The sequence below is a fragment of the Condylura cristata genome, unplaced genomic scaffold (genome assembly GCF_000260355.1).
Source record: "Condylura cristata isolate star-nosed mole 26May11 unplaced genomic scaffold, ConCri1.0 scaffold00016, whole genome shotgun sequence".
In the NCBI taxonomy this organism is placed as follows: domain Eukaryota; kingdom Metazoa; phylum Chordata; class Mammalia; order Eulipotyphla; family Talpidae; genus Condylura; species Condylura cristata.
In genome coordinates this window covers 7,048,700-7,072,572 of record NW_004567117.1, presented here as the reverse complement: position 1 = coordinate 7,072,572, position 23,873 = coordinate 7,048,700, and the positions used below count along the sequence as shown (strand labels likewise).

The following is a 23,873-nucleotide window of genomic DNA, read 5'->3' as shown; positions in this document are numbered from 1 at the left end:
TCACCTCTATTTCCCACTCTCACCATTTCCCTCACTCCATCCACACATGCTCAAAATTCTTCTTATGCAGAGATCAGACAATGAGCTGGCTGTAAGTGCAGGAAGCCACCACCTGTCCCATTGTTGCATTGGGGACCAGACTGAAGAGAGGTGGGAAAGGGTAGACTTCTACCAATCAAAATGACAGCTGGGTTGGCCCTCCCTGGTGGCGCAGCTAAAGCCACTTTCGCATGAGTTTGATTCCCGCCTGCCCCGGAGGTGACCACATGGCGTGGCAGACCTCTCCTGACCCGCTCGCTGCTCCCCTCAGCAGTGTACTTCGTCGATCTGCCTGTTCTGCTTCCTACTCTGTCTCTGGTGAATCCTCTCACCCTCCACATCTCTGGCCTGTACCCCAGTTCTGTATGAATAAATAAATAAATCTTTTAAAAAAAATGACAGCTGGGTTCTGGCACTTATGGCAAGATCTGGCTTTGCAGACACACTGGGTGAGAGGAAAGTTAGACAGCTGTGGTAAGTGAATCCTGGAAGATTATTTATAGGAGTAACTGTCTTTGTTTTTTTTCTTCCTTTTTTGGTCCTCTGCCTCTGAACTGGGTGTATTGGGCAGGCAAGAGCATCGGACTGCTCAGGGCCATGTTTCAACACATTCTACAGTCAAAGAGCTCTAGAATGCCTGGAACCTACATGGCCTAGCACATGTGTTAGGGAAAGCGGGGCTCTCACCCCATTCACAGAAGAGTGCATCAAGGTGTTGGTAGATCCCCAGGTTACAGAGTAGTTAGGGGCAGATAGCCGCAAGGTGGACCCAGGGGCTAGACAATGATGTATACTCTGTCCAGGACTTTCTGGAGCTCTGTCCCTGTCCTCTCACAAATGAATTTAGTCTGCCTAATAGGAAGATTGCAAAAAATCTTTTTAAGGCAATCTGCATGTCGGCACCTGCTTTATGCACCTCTCACGCCACAAACATATTTTATTGTGAGTCATTACAATCATCCCTCTACAGTGCAGGATGATGAGACGTTTTGAAAACCCTTCCGGCCACTCATTGTGCTGCACACAATGCACTGTCCAGCGCCAGGAGCACCTGGGAGGCACTGAGTGCGTCATGCAGGCCTCAGCTCCTGGCAACCTGAGCTATTTCACCTCAGAGTCTGTTTTCTGGCTGTCCCTGCACCCACAGAGCTGAATCCGCTTGCTGAGTTAATATGGATTTCTTATTCCTAGGCAGATGGGCTGGGAAGAGTGGACAGTGCTGATATTTGCAGGGAGTTGAGGAAAGCCTTGCACCTGGTCACCGACACACGGTGTCTGGGGCAGGTGATGGTAGGGGTGTCTAGCGTGTCTCTGGGGGTTGAAACAGTGAGAGGTGGGTGTCATCCACTCAGTCCCCAGGCTGCTTTTCTAGCCAGGTATGTGCTGGCCATGGCTACATGGGAGGCATCTACTGGGTGCCTGGCAGGTTGGACCTGTGAGCAAGTTGAACCTGAACTTTCAGGGTTAACCAATTGATTAGTGGCAGAAGGATAAAGGAAAATGCAAGTGAAGAAAGGTTTATGAATCACCATGTCACAGGATCACACATCCACAAGAGAGGTGGCAGGCTATGGGCTTCTAGAAGAGATAGAAGTCATCTCAGGAGGGAGCTCAGGATAAGGAACCATGAAGGAGGTGGGGGCTGAAATGGGAACTGGGGTTGCACAGTAATTCCTCTGGGGGTGCAGAGACCATCAGTAGGCAGGAGCTGAGTTTGGCCAGGACTGCAGAGTCTAAGGGGGGCAGGTAGGAAAGGCTGGAGAGGAGGGTGTGGTCTCTAGTGGGCTTGCACTTCTATCAGCAGGCTGCAGGGAGCGGTGGAGGGCTCATCTCCACCTTGGACATACCCTGGAACCACCCAGAGTAAAAACAAAGGACTAAAGGTCAGCTTCTTGCCACAGAGATTCTGAAGTAATCAAGCTGGGTTGGGCCCAAAGTGTTTCGTATGTATTTTTAGAATCACCGGTTGATTTTAATGTGCAATTAGGGCTGAGGATCCCAATGGGAGAGTGCCCAGCGATGATACAGAGTGTGGATGGGCTGGGCAGGAGAGCTGGGAGGTGTCTGTAGGGGCTGGCAATCACAAGCTTGGATGAGGGTTGCCAGGCAAAGAAATGGAGATGGCAGGGAGTGCTACAAGTTGAAGCCCATGGGTTCTGACCCAGGCTGTGTGTGGAAGGAAAGGATTCAGACTAAGTTCAGAAAAAGTACTCCAGACCAGGTTTCTCAGCCCCAGCACTCCCAACATGCTGGGCCTGACCATCTTATGCCAGGGTCTGCCAGTGTGTGGCAGGTGGCTTAGCCACACCCCTGGCCTCCACCTGCTAGGGACCAGCAGCACACATAGCCACCTTCCACATATATCCAAATATGCCCAAGTATCCCAGGTAAAGAGCCACTATTCAGAAGTAAATTTCTTTGGAAGGGATGGCTCTTTTCCATGCAGAGGGGCTAACAGTCATAGCAGGAAAATTAAGGATAGATGAATGGGACATGAAACTGGTAAGGGGAAGGATGTCCTAAAGGAACTCTGCAGAGTTTTGTGGACTCTACCCCCCTACTCCAGTGATTGAAACTACAACTTCTAGCAGTACCAGGGAGAGAACTGTGAGGACCCAAGTGTGGAGCTAAGCAGGCATTCGAGGACTCTGGGGAATAGGGAGCCATGCTGTCCAAAGGTATCTGTCTGTCTGTCTCTGTCTCTCTCTCTCAAGGCGCTATCAGTTAGTTTGTTACCAGAACTCCAAGTCAGCCCAGCTGGTAAGATATTCCAGTTACCAGTTTGTATCCCTCTCTCTTTCCCTGGGTTGTTTCCTTTTTCTTTCCCCTCTGTAAACTGACCCTTTTGTGGTTAACTGCAGTACACATGAATTTTTTTTTAAGTGTGGGTGAGGCCCCACAGACAGGCAGCCCAGTTCACACTGGGGTGCCCTGTAACGAAACTAGCTAAAGACATATTCTGTTGCATTACAATCACTGGCATTATGGGGTTAACCAGGCCAGCTACAGGAGCTGGGAGTCCCCACAGGAGAGCTGGAGGACTTGTAGAAATGGTCTCTGAAATAAATACACACTCCAGGAATTTCTCTTCGTAACATAAGTATCTGCATGTTGCTATTGCTTTGATGGTTTAATATGTTAAAATAGCCTTTGTCTGACAAACCTCAAAAAGGATCCCATTCCCCCTCCTCAGTATTGTTAGGCCAGAAATCACTGTCCATGTAAAAGATAAATTGGATTTTTAATAGGAGTAAATAATGTGTTAAGCCAAACAGTGACCAGACCAGCAGCTTCAGCCTAGGGCTGGGGCTGCTGGCTGTATCCCTAGTGCGCCTCCCGTCTCCTCAGACAATGGGGTAGCCGCGTCTAGCTTGCGGGGCAACAGATAAAATTCTGTCTTTTGGAAAGAGCTTCTGATTTTATTCAGTTTCTTTCATTTTCCCAAATAATGAACATGGTCATGAAATACATTGAGGCACATTTTTTTCTAGCCAGAATCTATCCAAAGGCCTGAATCATACTCACTATTGTTCACCTTTAGTTATTCCCTCTAAAAACTACTCATTTTTTAAACTTTAAGAGAAAGGTCATTTTTCTAAATGTAAAGTTGGGAGTTTTGACATACATATTACAGAGGAGTATCAGAATGTTTTCTTCTCATTTTTTCCTTGAAAGCTTGTTTTCTCCTCAGGTTTGTGACGGATGTGGGAAACTGTTCATGGGTGTGAACGCTGACAGCAAACTCCCAGGCATTGTCTCCATTCAAGATGCCTGTGGGCAGGTCTGATAATCCTCGGGGACATGGCTCTGTCAGGGTGGCCAGAGCATGGCCTTGCTTCAGGGGGTACACCTGGAATGGAGGCTGAAGGGGGGGGCACTCCTCGAGCTCAGAATCTCAGAGTCCCAGAGTCCACAGAATCAAAACCCCGGCTTTGTTCTGGAAGGCCGCTGAGTAAGTGGAGTCTCAGGATGACATAGCAGGCTGGAAGAGACTTAAGAACGATGACACTGCAAGCTCCTGATAGCCCATCATTTTACCCGACTTACTCTCTTTCTTCCGCTCCCGATGACCTACTTTTCCTGCCACTTCTTGGAGCCCAACAGGCCTTGTTTTCTTCCTTCCGTGGGGCAGCTGCACCGTTAAATCTTTCCAAATGGCGGTGTTCTCCATCTTGCTGAGCCGGTAGCTGTGTAGCTGAGACGGTATTGCTGAAAGTCCACAGGGGATGATGTTTCCAGCTCGGGTCTCATTTTTTAGCAGAGGAGTTTATTTGCCCTTTTTACAAAGGCCCGATTGTACAAAGCTGCTATGCTTAGTTAGCAGTACCCTGCATTTTTCAAAACACTCCCTCTTGTGCTAAGATTGCTTTTAAAGAGACCACCATCTTTTAAAGTTAATGGATATTTAGGGAGCACTTGGCTGAAGGTAGGGCGTTTTTTTTGCGTTGCTTCGGAAGGCTTTTTTCATTTTAGGATTAAAGGGGCCGTTTTTTGCCCCAGGCCTTCTTTTTTGGCCCTTTTGGTTTTGTTGTTCCCCGTTCCCTTCCCCCCCCCCGGTGGTTGGTGGGAGGATGTTCTTCATATCTTCCTCCTCCCTCGTTGTTTTGTTGCTCCCTCCTGTTTTTTGTCCCACTCCTTTTTTTTTGTAGATGTTTTTTTGTAGGAGTTTTTTTTAGTTTTTTCCTTCCTATTATTTACTCTTTTTTTTTGTGGGTTTTTTCCACCCAGAGTAAGAAATACAGGCCGCACTGACCGTAGTTCAGTGTGTACATACACCCCCACATTTGTAACTGAGGTTACCTGAAACAATACCCTTTGTTGCGGTGATTCACGTTCATGTAGTCTTGTCTTTCATTTTGCAACCAGGACATCAACTATGCAGGCTACCTGTTTTATGAAAGATACGGCTGTGCTAGAAACAGCCCCAGTGATGCAGACACTACAGAGAAAGGTCACAAAGGCTCATGCTGGTATCTCTTCACAGTGACAGGATGCAGCAGGGCAAAGCAGTCTTCTTCCCTTCTGCTTGCTCAAAGGAAAAGCCTGCACCCCAACACACCCTTCTGCTTGCTCTGAGCTTCCTTTTCTAACTCCTACTGCCCTATTTTTAATGTGGCATCCAGAACGGTTGCAAACTCTTGTTGCCACTCACTGGTACATCCCCTATGAACTCCCTCCTGAAGGCGGCTTTATTTTCAAAGATACAAATAGAACCATTATAAAGCCCACACTTTCTACCCATCAGATTCTTTATGAGGATCTGTGTGTGCTCCAACGTGAGGACACAGGAGGAAATTTAGGATGAGAGACTTGTTCTCAAGGGCACTGGGTGAGAGGAATCTCAAAACTATGATCAATTCAACATTAGAGTGGACTCTAGGAAGGGGTGGGGGCAGGGGCGCTGTCAGCCAGGCAGCCTCTCCCATGATTTCTTTAATCGAAATCAGCATTATGGCCTGTTCTGATAATAACGGGAGTCCATGTCTCTTTTACAGAGGATTTAGCAACTGTGATCTCACCCCCTAAAAATCCTTCATGTATCTTAGTCTCTCCCAGTGAGCCTCTTCACTGTTCCCCATCCCGATGAGACTGGCTCTGGGCCCAGACACCTCCCTTTATTCACCCTTCCATCTCCCCTTTCCTTCTGTGCCAGACTTGAAACTTGTCAGATCAGAGGGCAGCTGCCTCCAAATTTCCTATTTGCTGCTTAATGTTCCTAAAACAGTGCTTCTTGTTCTTTTTGGATGATGGTCCCCTTGGGAAGTTAATGAAAAGCACTGGCCCTCCTCTTAAGGAAACAAACAAATACACATGGAACAGGTGTTTACAAGTGCCCAGAAGCCCGACCCTGCAACCCCAGCCTAGATCTGGGACCCAGCCCTGTTGCCTGGAACATGCTGACCTGGTCGCCCTGGCCACTTTCTTGCGTAGAATCCTCGCCCTGCTCCTCTGGGGAGTGAACCTTTCCAGCCCCTTTCCTCCTGCCTTTCCCGACCTTGGTGCCTGCTGGCACCCCCCCTCCCCCCAGCAGCTTTTCTGGAATCACATGCTTGGTGAGATCCTCTCAGGGCCTCCCTCACCCCGTAATGGTACCCAATCTCCTGTCTGAGCCCCTGGAAGAGCTGTTTGCATACACCACAGCAATCCTCAGGGGTCTTGGCTGTAACACCCTAAATTCATCATCTTATCCCCTGTCCCCAAACTGGATCCTTTCCCCAGAGTTTCATTTTCCTTCTTTGACGGCACCACCATTTCCTCATTCTTTCAGATGAACTCTACGGGTTTTCTCGCTCGCACATATTATTATCCTAATTAAGCACTAAACTGTGTAGTGCTGAGACTATAAATGGTTCACATTTGGCTCATTTTACTTCTTCTGCAGCTAATCTGTTTTCCTATGAGGTTGCTTTTAACTTTTAAAACATCCACTGAGTTGGGCTCTTCTCATGGCAGTGTCCAGTCCAGGTCTTCACTGCCCCCAGAAGGGGTGCAATGTGGTGGTGGCCTTGGTGGTCTCCCTGTCCCTGGCCTCTTCTTGCAGACCTCTGTCATTCTCCTCTCCCTGAAGCACCATTTTCTCAAAACAACTTGCCACAGAAGAACTTAAGACTGCTCCCAGAGTCTGCTAAGCACCCTGCACTTCCTGCTGTAGGCTACTCTTCCCTGTGCCCCAGCTCTGGAGGGTACATAGTGCGAAGATGCCAGCTCAGGCCCTGGCTCTGACCAACGGCTGGTAAAGTGGCATTTACTTTGTGGGTGGCTGGCTTTCCCTCTGAAAGAGCACACTCGCCTTACTATCACCCTCCGCTGCTTGCACCATCATGAACGTTGGTAAAGGATGAGCTATGTATTTGTCATCCTTGCAGATGTCATACTCCACACCAACCCTGTTTTTCCTTCCATCTGGAATGACTACCCTTTTCTCTGCTTAGGTAGGTTCCAGGTTCTCCAGTGAAATGACAGTTCAGTCCGGGGGGCTCTGGCAGGCGGTGAGCGCTGAGCGGAGGGCTGGAGGGGGAGCCAGCAGAGTAGGAGGGGATGTTTGAGGCAGCAGTAGCAGCAGTGTGAGTCTGAGAATCTGGGCAGGTCAGAGTCACAGTGGGGGAAGCAGCAGGGCAGCCCCAGGGTGGTGAGGGCATGTCAAGGCCACTGCTGCGGAGCACGGGATTGTTTGCAGGTGGTGGTGGGTGCAGAACTCCCTTCCCTACCACACTCATCGGGATAAAGCTGCTCTGCACAGCAGGCCCGGGGCTGGACCCAGTGGCTGCCTTAGTGCAATGTCTTTCTGAGTGGACAGTGACGATGTGGGGGGTAGGGACCCAGCAACAATCAAGGGAAGAGGGGGCTGCTCTTTGTCTCATTTAAAAAAGTTCAGCTGAATGACTTGAAAGGAAAAATTTGCGGGAGTCGGGAGTTCACAGTCCAGGTCCCTGTTCAGGCAGTGTTGTTTCAAGGGCCAAAATGCACACAATTTGTCACAGATGCAACAGGCTTGAAATTCATTTGGCTTGGTCGTGAAACGGACGCATGCTTTGTAAACTGGCAAAAATTCCTAACAGAGCTGACTCGTGCACTTTTTAAGGAGCAGGCTCATATTTAGTCATCCTGGACACTCTCAGGCAGTGCCCTGGAGGAGGGGTGCTGGGTGGGGTGACCCACCAGGCAGACAATGTGAGGTGGGAGGAGGAGGGAAAAGGCCTGTAGCTTTTGCTGCCTGTTTGTCCAAGGTAGGCTGGGAGGTACGCCGGGCTGGGATGCAGCCCAGGTAACTGCAGTGAGTACTCAATGAATGCTCTGTCACTTCCTTACCGATAGCACTAATCTTGCTCTCAAGAATTACCCAGGGTTTTCCTACAGTTTTTTTTTTTTTTAGTTTTTTTTTTAATCTATTGAGTTTTTGTTGTTGCTAAACAGTATATTCCTTGAAATGACTTTTTCGTCAATGTGAATCCATTTCTATAGCCTTGGAACTTACCTGATAGTTATTAAAAGCCACTATTGTGGCCTTTCCTGGTGGCTCAGGGGGTTAAAACACAGCACTGAGAAGCTAAAGCCATTTCAGCATGAGTTTGACGACCGCCCCGGAGGTGACCCACATGGCTCGGCAGACCTGTCCTGACCCGCCCCCTGCTCCCCTCAGCAGTGTACTTTGTCGAACTGCCTGTTCTTCTCCCCACTCTGTCTCTGGTGAATCCTCTCACTGCCCCTGCACCTCTGGCCTGTACCCCAGTTCTCACGCATAAATAAATAAATCTTTAAAACAACAAGCCACTATTGGCCCTTCCTGGTGGCGCAGCGGGTTAAAGCATAGCACTGAGAATCTAAAGCCAATTCCGCATGAGTTCGATTCCCACCTGTCCTGGAGGTGACCACATGGCGTGGCAGACCTCTCCTGGCCCGCCCACTGCTCCCCTCAGCAGTGTACTTCGTGGATCTGCCTGTTCTGTTCCCTGCTCTGTCTCTGGTGAAGCCTCTCACCGCCCCTGAGCCGCTGGCCTGTACCCCAGTTCTGTATGCACAAATAAATAAATCTTTTTTAAAAAAAAAGCCACTATTGTAAGGCATGTTTGTATTAATATCACATGCGTTTTTCTCTTCAGTCCTTGGTGAGGTGCTGCGACCTATTTACTTTAAAAATAAACCTAATGTTGACTGGCTCACCTGGACAAATGGGCAGCACAGATTCCCGAGGCCAGCAGGTGCTGGGCAAAGGGCGCCTTCAAGGCACAGAATGTGCTCCCCTAAGATGCTGCTTAGGACGGGCTGAGGGAGGCAAATCTGAGATGCATCTACATTTATGCCTCCTCAGTTCAACTTTGAGTGGGACTGGCGGCTTGGTCCTCTGCCTAATTAGCTCAGGGCCCACTGCAAGGAGGACAGAGATAGTGCTCGATAAAGCTGGTGAGAGAAAAACCACACCAGCTTCTTCCCTCCCTTGCAGAACTTCTATGTGAGACAGTGGACTCAGGGCCTAAGAGGATTCCCAGCAACTTGGATGCGCTCCACCCGGGGCCGTGAGCTTACCTCATCCACCGTCCACCGGGCCACTTCACCTGCCTGGATGTCAGCCACTCCTGGTAGCAGCTTGCAGTGCTGCTCCCTGCCGAGGGGAAGGTCCCGGAAAGGGTGGGCTGCCAGGGATGACATGAAGACCGACTGGTGCAGCGCCTGCTGTGTGTGCTCCGTGGAGAATTCTGAAAGAGAGTCAGGGTGAGCACAGCACATGCTAGACAGTGCAAAGCAACAGGCACCATGTAGGTCGGCCCCCTCACAGAGGCCGGGACAGGCAGGTGCAGCCACGGGGACACCCGGTCCCTGGCCACACGCCATCACCGAGGGGAGGAGCGTGGCTCACACCACACTGTGTTTCGAAGCAATGGCCATGAGAAATAGGTGTTACATAAGGCCCAGAAGCCTGTGGTGACTTGCTAGGCAATTTCAAATTATCGTTATGAGACAAAGCTAGCTGGTCCCTGTAACTGGCTTCTTTCTCCCTCCACCTGGGGTCAGAGGAAGCACAGAACCTCACAGGATGCGGGCAGCAAGTTGCCTGGGATGGGCACACACACACACACACACACACACACACAGAGGCAAAGTGTTGCCAGAAGCCATTTCATTTGTCTCCACAGACACAATGAGCCAGGTCCACATCAGGCTTCATAGGTCCCCTGGGGGACACTGAACTTGGGCTGCAGCATGGGGTCCCCTGAGGCCTGGGGTGGCAGCTGCTGCTGTAGCTCCCAGCAAGACACAATGACCTCATGGGGACTTGCAGAAAGCAGCACAGTTGAGACGAGATGGCCGATCGAGCACAGGCACTCTTAAATGTGTGCTGTTTTCAAAGCATGAGCTCTGAAGGCGCCAGAGTTCCTTGGCACGAAAGACAATGGTCGCATGCGTGGCTAAGGCTGGCTGCCATGGCCAAGTAGTCCGAATTCATCTTCACCTCACACTCATCCCTGTCTCTCCCAACTGGCTTTTTACTGCCAAGAGTGACTTCAGTCTTAAGTTCTAGCTTGCTATTTAGATAGAGCCACGATCTCAATCCCCTAATTACTTTCTTTCAATCTACACATGGGTGTGTTGCAAAATCAGAGATCAGAGACTGATGCTTTTTACAATGACATCTTTTAAGATACTTTCAATACACAGCCACAAAATTAAGCTGTTGATATTTTAAAAGACTTTAAAAGAAAAAAAAATAGACCACTAAAGGGAATGTTTTAAGCCTGTTGTAAGTCTACCTTTCCTAATGTAAATGGCAGGTTAAGGAAGCAGTAGCCATGTAATGTAAAGGTGATTATGATGGTTTATGTTTTACTAATGGAGTCTGAAAAGCTATTACGCAAATATTTCCACCTCAAATAAATTAGTTTTCATGGGTGAGGGTTGACCTGCACTTTGCATGGTTGCAGTCACATGCCCTTTCGTACTAAGCTGAGGTTCTAACAACGAAGGAACCTGTCATCCCCTACCACTGCTCGGCAGATCCTGCCTATTTAGTGATGCTTTGTTGTTGACACCAGAAGAGACAGCGAAATTGCGGCTTTCTTCCAAATTCTTATGCTCCAGTTGCAAGCGGCAGCAAATTCATCTCTAAATGCTGATTGTCCAACACTGACCTTTTTAGTATGTAAATAGGTTATCTCCCTCCTGTAGTTCAATCCCCAGGATGTAAGGCTGCCAGTCCTAAGGGAAACTTCCCGTCTCCTTTGGAAAGCCAGTGTGTCTACAAATGTGAGTGTCCTTTAATGAAATGGTCAGGTTGGACAAGGAACACGTACATAACAAGCCCTGGGAACCCAGGGCGGACACATGACAGAGGAAGTATGGTTATGGTGGGCAGAAGTCACCCAGGGTTTTCCTGGGAAACCAAGAGCTAAAGCTCTGTATGCTTAGGAGTCAAGACCCTAGCCAAAGTGGCTTTAGTATCACTGTATCAATTAATTGTGTGTGTGTGTGCGCGCTGAAACTACATGGGTTTAATAAAGCAACAAATGTATATCTCAAACCCTTATGCTTGGTAAACATACAATTTCCAAAATGTATAGGACACTGGAAAGACACAATCAGTGAATCTTAGGTGACTGGTGGTCATTAGATTCTATGATTCACAAATAAAGAGGCAGATGTGGGTAAATAAATAAAGCAGTTTTGTGCTCCCAACTACGACAATTTTTCACACTATAATTTAGGAAGCGAATGGCTTTGGGTGCTGAGGCATCCACGTGGTAACGCTACACCTGAGGTGTGGTGGCCACTGGAACTGCAGAGGTCCTCAGGCCCAGCCCATGCAGTGGACTGGCTGGGCTTTGGAAGGCAGGAAGGCAGTCAGTCCCAGTGGTAAGCTGCCTGCAGGGCTATAGCTGAGGTGGGAAGTGCTGGCTTTTGGGCTGTCTCTGACTTCAGAGGGGCTTTATGCTATCTAAGGCCTTTGATCTGGTTATTAAGGTCACACCCTTGTTACTCAACTACTTGTTTGAAGGGAAGTGAAATAGGTTCTGCTATGGCTGAAGAGAACTGAGTGAGGTCCCCCAGGGTATCAGCATATCTGAGCCACATAGGTGCTACTCAAAACTTGACTGTAAGTTCCTCAAGACCAGGACTGATGTTCCAGGACAGGATGTTGCATGATTCAACACAGTGTAAGACTAACTTTCCAAGAGGGGCAAACTAGAGAGAAATCATTTTGGAGAAGGTTTCATGGTGGTGGTTTTGCCTTCTTTGGGCTGGGTTAATTTCTTCCAAAGCTGATGGGTTGGTGTGGGAACTTCAGGTCTAGCTGAGAGAATGCCAGACAGGGAAGGTTCACACCTGCTTGTCTGGATATGAACCCTGGTGCTGCTGAGTGACCTTGGATAAGAGTCTGAAAGTCTATGCATCAAGATGCTTAGGTATTGGGAGGTTTGTGCCCAGCCCGCAGGAGCTGAGGTATGGCTAATGAGAGTGCAGAAGACTTGGCCATGGACTTGAATCAGTAGCATCTAGAAAAATCTTCACAGAACATCAAGGCATTGCTGTTTCTGCAGAAGCAATGGCTTGCTGGAGTCCAACTGACATGACCCTCTGATGAAACAGGTCTCCATCTCTGTATGGCCTGAAGTTGAACTGAAAAGCCCCAGCCCAGGGAAGCCATCATCCCCATTTACTGGGGCAGCCAGCCTGGGCCCATCGTGGTTGGGGTGTGACTCAGGGACCACACAGTGCATGCCATGGGGTACAGTGCAGACTGCTCCCTGATTCCACAGGTTAGAGAGTATTTAGAGACGAAAGGCTTGTAGCTCATCTGAAAAGAGCATAGTTTCTTCTAGATTAGAAAGGATGTCTATCGTGAGCAGAAATGCTCCCAATTTTTTCTTGGCCCTCTCACCCATCCTTCCCACTCTTGCTCTACTCCCACAAAAGGAAAAAAAAAAAATCCTTTATGGAAATGTTCTTTAAAAATATGGCTGTTTCTTCACAAAAGCTCACAACAAAACTGAAGCAAGTGAGTCATAAATGGTAACCGGAGTCTGCATGACTGGGCAGCAAGTTATTTTTAATCCCACTAAAAACAGAGACCTGTTTCACAAGAAACCTTCTCTTCAATGAAAGAGGTAGCAATCCTACTGTGTTCTCTGCTCCAAAAGGGAGGAAGGAAAAATAAAATCACAATAGTTCAGACAACCATTTTCCAATGACTTTCTTAGGATCTTCCTCACCTCCAGTTAGTCCCTGGCAGCTCATTTGCCCAGCACTTACTGGGCACTTCTCCGTTCATGCTGTGCCCTGTTGTGGCTTCTGCAGAAGCAAGGAAGGTTCAGAATGCGCTTCCCTTTGGAGTGGTTTTCCTTCCCGGGATCACTTTTCAAAGTATCTTTGTAATGAAAATGAAGGAGTCCTCTTTCCATCTCTTACCCTCAATGTTACCACCCCCCTCCCCCCAAAAAAGATAAGTGCAAAAAGGACTGAGCAAGCTCAGATGGGATGCGAGGGGCACCGTGACCTTCTGTGCCTTTGTGGGAACATGGATCCCCGCGTGCAACTCTCACCCTGCGCTGGTTCTGACATGCTAAGTGCTGCTGCTTCTGAATCAACGGAGGGGGGGGGGAGAGCGGGGCGGGGGGGGGGTTGTTTGCTGTAGTGTTCCATGTAGACTTCACGTACATTAAGGCCACAGGTTGCTTTCCAATTGTAGCTAATAGTTGACCTTCTTCACGAGCCTGTTACTTAATGACTTTTACACAAAGGTGGGCAGTGAGGCACGGTAAGGTTAGATTTTCCAGGGACTTGTAGTGGGTTATAAAGAGAAACAGAAGTTGAGGGCAGAAACCCTGGGGTGTTCGAGACCCAGGCACTGACTCACACAGTAGCACCCACTGCTTGTGACTCTGGACAATGTGAGATGTAGGTGCGCTAGAAACAAAATGTTTTCTGGATTTTGAGGACTTAGCATCAAAGTGTAAAGGTAGAGTATCTCGTTAATGACTGTTTTCAAGTTTTGATTTCAATGGTGAAATGATCCTTTGAAAATATTGGGTTAAAGAAAGTGTCCTCATTCATGGTCCCCATTTCCTTTTGGCCTTGTGGCTACCAGAAAAGCTCTAACCATGCATGTTGATTAGCCTTGTGTTTCTAGTGGACAGCACAGATCTGGAGGTGTGCTGGCCTTGACCGCTCACAGATCTATCCTGGGTGGGGAGCAGGAACAGGTCAGCACGATGGGGCCCAGGTGTACTCCACCACCCCCTGAACCTTCAAGAGCCAAAGGAGACCTGCAGGCTGAGATGAGACCAGGACAGTCCATCGTGGGATGTGAGTCCATCTGTAGACGGAACCTAGGTGCCACAGTTTGTGAATTGTGAGAACTGAGGAGAGGTTTGTCCAGCACACCGGTGGAGTTCCGCTGACCTCTCCAATGAGCGACCGACCGAAGGAAAGGAGACATCTGGGAAGCCGGGGCTTTCTTTGCATACCACACAAACAAATGCTGACTTGCAGAACTAGATCAGGAGCCATCTAGACTTAGTGTCATTTTCTGGAAATACATCCTTGCAGACCCCAAGTCAAGACATCCTGCAGGAGTCTGTGCTATTTCTTCGTTCTACCAGTACTTGGGTAATGGCAGGAGGAGGTGGGGACATGAACTGTGAAGTTTGTAGACACCCTAATGCATCTTTCCAAGCAGAACTCTTCAGTGATCGTGGCGAAGCATCGCCTCCTTTCCACCTCCCTCCTGCCGCAGCCATGCTCGCACACACATGAAAATCCAATGCCCCAGCTCTTGGCCACTCTTCACCCTGGCATCTTCCTGCACATTCTTTACAGGCATCTCTGACGACAGAGTAGCCCTCCTTCTAGGCGGCATCAGCAGGCTGTAGCCTGCTGGCTGGATAGTCTCACAGTTCCCAGTCTGTGGGCAGCCGGGCTGTGTGCACCCCCTTCTGGACACCAGGCTCTTCTTTCTCCTCCTGCACCTCTGTCTCAATCCTACTCCCATGCTCCTCAGGAGCGAGTCCACCTCCTCTGGCCCTCAGGATGCCTGCCGCATAGCTGTGGCCCACGGGACACAGACCTCCTGGATTTCTTTGCTTTGCTGTCTCCACACAGGTGCTTTCTAGGGGGTTTGCTACTAATCACAGTGGGGGCCTCATGGAATAAGCATGGGAAATGGCAAATAATACACACTTCCCAGAGCTGGACTCAGTGCCCTCCTCCAAGAAGAGATTTCGCCTCCAGCCTTTACTTGTGAAAGCAGCTCCTTCTTTGGATCTGTTTCAACAAACACTCTTGACAGGTCGCCATTCTCAGGAGTCTGTCTGCCCACGGGGCTCCTAGGCCAGACCCTTGCCTCATTACCGTCTGCAGCTGTCCTCAATGGACGCCCACTTTTCTGCTACCTTAAATGAAAACCCTATTTACTTTACAGTTTTTATTAGCAGCGTTTGAAATCAGAGGTGTAAGTACACTCGCCCCTCCCCTCCGGTAGCACAGACTTGATGCAGTGTAGTGCAGGTGCTTCACACCTGATGTGACAAGGGAAAAGCTTCATCAGATGCAAACAATGCAGTGGCGAGTGCTAATCAGTCCGTGCCAGTGAAAACAACAAGCTTCCGTATTGAGGGTTCCCACTTGCCAAATAAACTCATTACTGAAAAGGCTTGGAATTTTTTGTGCTATGGAACCTAAGTCCTTCATTTGATACTTGAGCTGATAGTCCCTGGTTTCATTTGCACAAAAATGCAGGAAAACCCTTATTAACTTTGGATGTGAGTCATCCAATAACAGATGTCGATGAGGTCTGCTTTCTGATGGCTAAAAGGTGACCTCTTAGTTTAATAGCTGTTTCTTACAAGGTGAGGTATCATTGATTAACTCCTTCCGACTGACTACTACAACCCAATTTCCTCATGTGTTAGTGTTTCTTTTCATTTTCTGCAAGATTATTTTCCTTTACTCGCAAAGGTGAGACCCTAATAGAATGAAGGTTTGGGTTAATGTGACTAAGCATTAGAGTAGCTCTTGTCCAAGCAGGCACTCCTAACTTGGTGATTTCCTATCCCGACCTTCCACATGCAGTGACAGGAAGAACAAGTTGTGTTTGGCTTGGCATTCACACAGTGACAGGCTCTCCCACTTTAATACACGTGTGACGATGACACGGAGGAAAATACTACCATGCTGAAAGGAAAGGCTAAGTTTTATTTAATTCCAGCACTGGATGGTAGCAGTGGATTGAAAGGAGCAATACATCTTGAGGCAGATGTATGTGGAAGCGAAACCCTTTGCTTTTAGGGCAGAGCCTGGGAACTGGCCCCTGCAGTGCCAGCCCCGTGCTGAAAGCTCAGGGGGGCCTACTGGCCAGTCTCTACTCAATTGGCCATTTCTCAGTTCCAAACACAGAGGCTGGGAGTTATAAATCTTAAAATCTTTTTTCCCCCTAATGTTTCTTAAAGATTTATTTATGCATACACAACTGGAACACAGGTCAGCAGTGCAGGAGCAGTGAGAGGATTCACCAGAGACAGAGTGGGGAGCAGAACAGGCAGAATGACAAAGTACACTGCAGAGGGGAGCAGCGGCAGGTCAGGAGAGATCTGCCGCGCCATGTGAGCCAACTCTGGGGTGGGGATCTAACTCTGAGGGACTTCAAGTGCATCTGTCTACCCTGACTAATGTTGTGCATGGGTGAGCACACTCCCCAGTAAGGCCAACAAACAAGTCAGCAGAGCACAGTGCACTCTGTCCTGCAAATAGCTGCAGCCCCCTACTTTGTTTGAAGCAGAAGCTACAAGAAGCCCCAGGTCCAGTACAAACATGCACCCCATCCTCTGCATCGGGCACATTTCCTGTTTTTTTTTCCCTGCACCTACAGACCCTATGTATACCCATGGGCAGTGCTAAGACTTTGGACTTCAGACCCCAGGCTCCTGCTTCGTTTTTTCACATCTCCGAGTCTCCTATGTATGGGTGAACGTAGTGGTCAGTGCACTCCTTGGTGGGTTTGCAACAGGGATCAAACTCACTCTGCGGCTTGCTTCTTAGCACTGTACTTTGCCCTGTTCGCCATCAGGGAGGCTCTATAAATCTTAAAATCTTATATAACCTAGCTCAGGTGAGAAGGTGGACACTCTGTTTTACCTTTGCACCCCACTCTCCACCTAGCACACTAATCCAGCACTAGATACTCTAGAGTTATAGACCCGTTTGGTACAAATAACAGGGCAGGCATAAATGGTGGAAGGAGCCAGAAGAAGGTGTCCCTCTTGACTGACGGAGAGCCTGAATCTCCATCTCCACTATATACATGACATAATGAATGCTTCGTTCAACTTTGCTTCCTCTTTCTCTGTGCCTATTCCTAACCACCAGACACAGTGACCGAGCAAGGAATCCACTTGATCAGATAAGCCCCCAAGTCAAAAGATCCTCCAAACTGCGTGGTTTCCTGTGTGTATAGTCAGTTGCAGCCAGCCCCAGGCACAGCACTATGGCCCTGCCAGCCCAGCTTTCCACAAGACAGGGGCAGTTCTGGGACACCAACCCCAGAGCCAACACAACAGGGCAGTCCTTGCCATTAGTCCTCCACAAGCAGTTCTTTCTGTCACTGGCTTTCTGTTTCTGAAGATTCAATTTCTACTGTTTTAAGGGCTAGAGGCAGAAAGGATACTTGGGTGGAGAGGTTGCGTGGTTTTGATCTTTTCTTGAAAGACAGCTGCCTCTTCTCTGGTAAGGAAAGCTTCCCTGTTGCAAAACCAAGACATCTCCTCTCCAGACACCTCTTTGGGAATACTGTCAGATTTATCTTAAAATAAACAGTGCTTCCAGGAATACAATACAGAACCCACATGGCCGGATCAGAGCAGCACCTGGGGGTACCGAGAGGACAGGGACGCAGAGCTCCATCAGGCCGGAGGGAAAGGCAGCAGGCCCCTGGGAGTGGAGGGCCGCCCACTGGCCTGGGAGCACAGGGCTGCTCCCTTCTTATCTCAGCCTGGAGAGCAGCCTCCTTCCTTGGCAAGGAGCTCAGCACAGAAGCTCAGTCACTTGCTGTGAGGCAGTGCCAAAGGCTCCCCTCACGGAGGTGCTGACGTGTTCAAAGATAGAATTAGAAAACTCGGCCTGCTTCATGGGCACTCTGGGGTCCAAACAACTGATCTATGAGTGCTGGGAGCCAGCCTATTTTCACAGGCTTCTGGGCTCCCTCCGCCATGCAGATTGGCTCTCCATTTGTGAGTGGTTGGTGGGTGCTCTTGCCACACAGGAGAGAAGTCAAGGGCTACACCATGAAGGCACCTTCCCACCTTCCCTCCCACTCTGGGGAGAAAGGACTTAGGCAGAGCTTGACCCTCCACCTCAATGATGAATTAGAGACGAGCTTCCCTCTTAGTTGGATGTCACGTCAGTTACCTATGAGCCTTTCTCTTCTTGGAGCCATATAAATAATGACAAATTAGCCTGTGGACTTCTTTTCACATTTTACTTTTGGGTAACTTTATTGAGAGATGAATTTGTGCAAAATCAGTCATGGGTGTTTTCTGTATTCATTGTGTATTTCCAGTGTTCTCTCTGCTATCAGAAAAGCAAGATGCAGAGGTACCTCCAGGAGTGGCTATTGCTCCCAGACCTCGAGTCTCCTCTGCATACACGCAAAGACCACAGCCCAGAGTCCAGAGGCAGAGTTCTCGGGCAGCTACTTCCTGGTAGAGCAGACCCCATGTTTGCATCCTAGTCAAATTTTCAACTACTTAGCTTTTTGATAATCCTCACTGGCCTGAGTTCTGATTTTCTTGTGCTCATACAAATTAAGTGTGCATGCTCACATATTTTTGCAGGAGCCACATTGCCCCTCTGGGCTCCTTGGCCTGGTCTTACCTGCTAATTATGGTGATGAGAGTGGACTGTGTGGACTGACAGACACACAGGCAAAGATAATAACAGCAGGGTGAGCCTTCCTTGTGTATTAGTATAAGAAGAAATTAGTACTTTCAGTATTTCATAGACTTCAATTTCCTTTAAAAATCATTAGAAGTATAAAAAAAGAGAAACAATTATACTGACAGTTGAAAAAAAGGACTTGTTCTGGAGTTAGAGAAAACATGAAAGTAACTCCATATTCTTCCTTATATGATTATGGTTTTATCAGAAGCTCAGTTCTAAGTCACACAAAAAGCTTTCCCATTCAAACCTCTGTATTTTTTCCCCAAAAAATATCACCTGTTGCCAATATGCACGGAAAATATGACCTTCTCAAGCTTTTACTGTTCGAGAACATAGGCAGCTTTTACTGTTCTCGGATTTTTTTTTTTTTAAGATTTATTTATCTATGCATACCAGAGCTGGGTGTAGGCCAGAAGTGCAGGGGGTGAGAGGATTCACCAGAGACAGAGTGGGGAGTAGAACAGGTAGATCTATTAAAATATACTGCTGAGAGGAGCAGTGGGAAAAACAGGTAAGGTTTGCTCATTCATGTAGACCAGGTCCCTGGCCAGGGATGGAACTCTTGCTGTAGTGGCTGCTGATACTTTCATAGTGCTCAGACTTTACTCTTTAGGCTGTCAGGGAGGTCCTTTTTTTTTTTTTTTTTTAACAAAAGTAAAAAAATGTCCACAAAACAAAACACTTCAAATGTCTCAATGGCAAGGACAAGTACTTGGCACATGTTAAAACCAATTAGGAAGCCAAGAGATAATGATGAAATCTGATCAGTTAATACTGGTTGCATTTCACCCTTCTTTTGAAAAGCAGTTCAACAGATGGAGATCTTAACTCCTACCAGAGCATGGCCTGTGCAGGTCTCTTCCCACTAATGCTGTTCTCTTCCTTGCACCTCAGCCCTGCTCCTGCTACTCTGCCTTTTCACATTTTTCCAGAATGTTCCTTACTAGTCTGCCTTGACCAATCTATTCTCTTCATGAAGCTGCTGGGCTAGATTTCTATGCGTGGTGCAGAACGATTTTCCAAAACCACCAAAGGCTTGTTCACTTGATGGTATGTGAGCACAGTAGGGAAGAACATTTGTCATCAGAAATTTACAAGCTTCAATTACACTCCCAGACTTCAAACTATACTACAAAGCCATACTAAGTAAAACAGTATGGTACCAGAGCAACAACAACAACAAAAAGACACATAGACCAATGGGATGAAATTGCAAACACAGAAATAAAGTCACATGTATATGGTCAACTAACCTATGATAATGGAGCAAGGACTATGCACTGGAACAAGGATTCTCTCTTTAATAAATGGTGCTGGCAAAACTGGACTGGTACATGCAAAAGGATGAAACTAGAGACTACTATCTTATACCATATACAAAAAACAACTCAAAATGAACAAAAGGCTTGAATGTGAGACCTGAACCATAGAAAAGAGAGTCATGACACACACTTCAGAAATCTTTGAGGAGTCATTCTCAGAAGCAAAGAAAATGAAGGGAAAGATAAACAGCTGGAAATATACCAGCATAAAAAGCAAAAGAGACAATAACTAAAATGTAGAGATAGCCTACAGATTGGGAAAAAAATACTTGTATTCCATACAATTGATAAGGGACTGATATGAAAGATCTACAAAGTACTTATACAACTCAACAAAAACAAAGTAAAAAATCCTTAAAAAAATGGGCAGACAAATTAAAAAGACACTTCTCCAAATAGGAAGTGCAAGTGACCATCAGGCATATGAAAAAAATCATCAATGTCAGTTATAATTAGGGAAATGCAAATCAAAACACAATGAGATACCACCTCATACAGTGAGGATGGCCCACATTAAAACAAACAAACAAACAAACAAAAATTGACAACAACAAATGCTGGTGAGGCCATAGAGAGAATGGAACCCGCAGTTGGGAATGTAAACTGTTCCGGCCATTATGGAAAGTGGTGTAAAGAACCCTCAAATTACTAAAAATCGATCTACTATAGATCCAAAGATTCCAATCCTAGGAATATACCCAAAGAACATAAAAGGAAACCTGCACTCCACTGCTTATTGCAGCATTACTTATGATAGCCAAGCTATGGAAACAACCTAAATGTCCCAAAACAGATGAATGGATCAAGGAGACATGGTATAGTTATACAATGGAGGATTACTCAGCAATCAAAAAGGATAAATTCATGCCCGTCACAGCAACATGGATGGAGATGGAAGGGATTATACTAAGAAAAATAATTCAGAAGGGAAAAGAAAAATATCAAATGATATCATTTATATTAGGAATATAGGTGGGTCCCCCCAGGTGGCACATTAGGTTAAAGCGTACCACTAGCCATAGCCATTGTAGCACAAGTTCGATCCCTGGCCAGAGAGGTGACTCACATGGCGTGACAGACCTTTCTTGACCTGCCTGTTTCTCAAAAAAATTTTTTTAAAAAAGAGTCTATAGGCATGGAAATGGAGGAATTGCCCAGAGAGTCATTGGGCACCCCTGCGTTTTGTAAAGTCAAGCAGAGGCCTAGACAGTGACAGCACAGGCCATGAGAAAGTACAAAAATATGTACTTTGCAATTTTAAAAACAGGGCTAAATTAAAGACTGGAAGAAATGTATTTACATTATATATTTGAATAAGTTGCATGTTATATATTCATATCTTGCAAAAATGACAGGATCTAGTTTCTATTTTTAAAAAGTAAGAGAGCCTGGATCAAAACTATCATTATCACATGCATATGTAGAGAGGGAAGAATGCAGTGGGGGTAAGACTTATCCTAGAATGAAGTGACTGTGGTTCCCCAATTATGTGAAGTATCAAAATACGTACAATCTGAAAGTCACATTTTTCCATGGTAGAGTAATTGCTAAGTAATTATTTCTAGGTAACTTCTAACGGATCATGTCATAAATTTACCTAGTAATCAAGGGACAACTGAGAAAATGGGTTGAAGGCTTCATCACCTCAGCAGAGAGAAGATGTCCTTACTTTCTGTGAAGAGATAGTGATATGAAAAATGGACAGATCTGTTCTGGGAGCCTCCAGGTGCTCACAGTAGAAGGAAACAGTCTGTCACAAATCCTGAGACCATCCTTTCCAAGCTGAAGGGGCAGGTGCCTTCCTAGCGTGATACAGTAAGTCTTTTTCATAAATAAATGATAGTTGTATACAAACCCTGATTTACAGCTCTGTTGAAAGTAACTGCATCTGGCGTCAGTAATTTTCTCTTACAGGTTACTTTCTACCTGAAGATACTGAAATGGGGTCACTAAAATGAGGTGATATCTTCAGGGCTGAATAAAGAAGGGTTATTCAGTAACAAGCAAGGTGGTAATGAAAACAACAGAACCTTTCGCTTAACTATCAATCGTAAAGGCAAGCTGCTAATATTTGCTTGTGTGGGTGAGGATTTTAAAAAAATGCTAACAAGGAACTAACCATGCTGGTGTTTGACGACCAACTCAGGTGAGCGGTCACCACATTCTCACAACTTTGTTGTAATGGGTAATATTTAAAAATATCCCACAGAACGTCTAATAAACCATTTGAAAGAGAAACACTGAAAGTAAGATTGAGTGGTGACAATGCAATTGCAGTGATGGAAAATGTATCTTAAATAAATGAAACACAGCAAGTTTCTGCAAGTGCTCCTTAAAGATTCCCATATTCCATTGAGTTATCAGGGATTGAGGCTGCCCCCTCCTTTCCACTCCCACATACATCCTTAGGGTTATATCCTCACGGTAAATATTCTTTATTTACACAGTGATGCTGCGTTGTGTCCAATTTTATTCTAGCCTGGGAATAGCAAGATCATCTGCAAGTCTTTTTTTTAAGGCCATGTAAATTTATTAGGACATACCAGAGTAATTCTTTAGGGGAATGTAAGGATAAATAATTGTGGTTACATTGCCTAAAATAGGATAGTACTGCTGAATCCATTACTGAGCTACACCTTATTTTAGAATACTCCCCACCTCAAATCTATTGTTATGACTTTTTTACATATCACTGAAAAATGGTTTGTCTTCATTTTCATGACTACTTCTTTTTAATAGTTTTCAGTTATTCCCAGTTGAAGATGATAAATATAACTCCAAAGAAAATGTTAAACATACTGATTATATAACTGTAATAATGTGGGAACTCCTTGATATACCTGAATATATATTTTTTTAGGGGCTATTTCCCCTCAAAAGCCATTTAAAATATTTCTAAGTGATTCTATTTCATATTTTGAACAGAAGAGGGAGACTTTTGGGTCTACCCCTCATCTATATGATTCCATCAAAGGTAGCTACTGTTGCTCATGTTCCCAGTTTTTTTCTTGTTGATAAAGTTGCTACACACTAAAATAATCTGTTTTTGGGGTGAACCTGAACCTTGTTTTGGACTGCGGTTTTCCTGAATCATGGATAATGATGTAGTTGTCTTTTTTTTTTTTAAGATTTATTTATTTATTCGTACAGAACTGGGGTACAGGCCAGAGATGCGGAGGGTGAGAGGATTCACCAGAGACAGAGTGGGGTGCAGAACAGGCAGATCGACGAAGTACACTGCTGAGGGGAGCAGCGGGCGGGTCAGGAGAGGTCTGCCGCGCCATGTGGATCACCTCCAGGGCAGGCAGGGATCGAACTCATGCGGAACAAATTTAAGCTTCTTTGTGCTGTGCTTTAACCCGCTGAGCCACCAGGGAGGGCCCGATGTAGTTGTCTTTTGGGGAATTTTTCTCAGAGGCGAAAAAAATGTATAGGTATAGACTATTAGTCAAAATAATATCTATTACAGGAAAAAAGGGAAAGTAGGAAAAAGAAAAAAGGAAAAGTACCACTTTGGCAAACTACACTTTCTAATGACTAGGAAGACATAATTTCTTGACTTTTTTCTCTTTTCTGGGTGCTCCAGATAACATCACTATGGAAAAGAGGAACAATTTAATGAAAGCTTTTACCTGCTGGCTGAAACTAAGCAACCTATTTATAAAAAGTGTTCTGAAATTTAAGTTAAAAGCTCTTAGCTACTCGAAGTTCAAATGAGAAAGCTAGGCAAACAAGAGAAGACACAAAGGAGAAGTGGAAGCTGGGATGGAAGTACATAATAGATTGAGCCGAAAGCAATACTGTAAAAGACGATACTAGGGAATCAGTGGGAAGCCAGAGATTGGCTTTAGTTAAGGCTAACCTGAAAGAGTCCTGAAGAGAGGGGGATATTGTTGGTGTAGAGTGTGTTATTAAATATTGGGTCAAATATTCTTCTCATTCTGTTCCCAATCATTAAAATCCAGTACTCGGCCCTCCCTGGTGGGTTAAAGCACAGCACTGAGAAACCAAAACCACTTCTGCATGAGTTCGATTCCCACCTGCCCCGGAGGTGACCACATGGTGTGGCAGACCTCTCCTGACCCGCCC

At 46.4% G+C, this 23,873-nt stretch overlaps 1 protein-coding gene across 1 annotated transcript in view; it reads right to left on the bottom strand.

Annotated features, from left to right (window-relative positions):
• Window positions 1-23,873, bottom strand: part of L3MBTL4 (l(3)mbt-like 4 (Drosophila)) — a 346,888-nt gene that overhangs the window by 2,112 nt on the left and 320,903 nt on the right. The window contains exon 16 of the mRNA XM_012725775.1: window positions 9,064-9,233. Coding sequence (XP_012581229.1) covers window positions 9,064-9,233 — 170 coding nt within the window. The remainder of the gene's footprint in view (window positions 1-9,063; window positions 9,234-23,873) is intronic.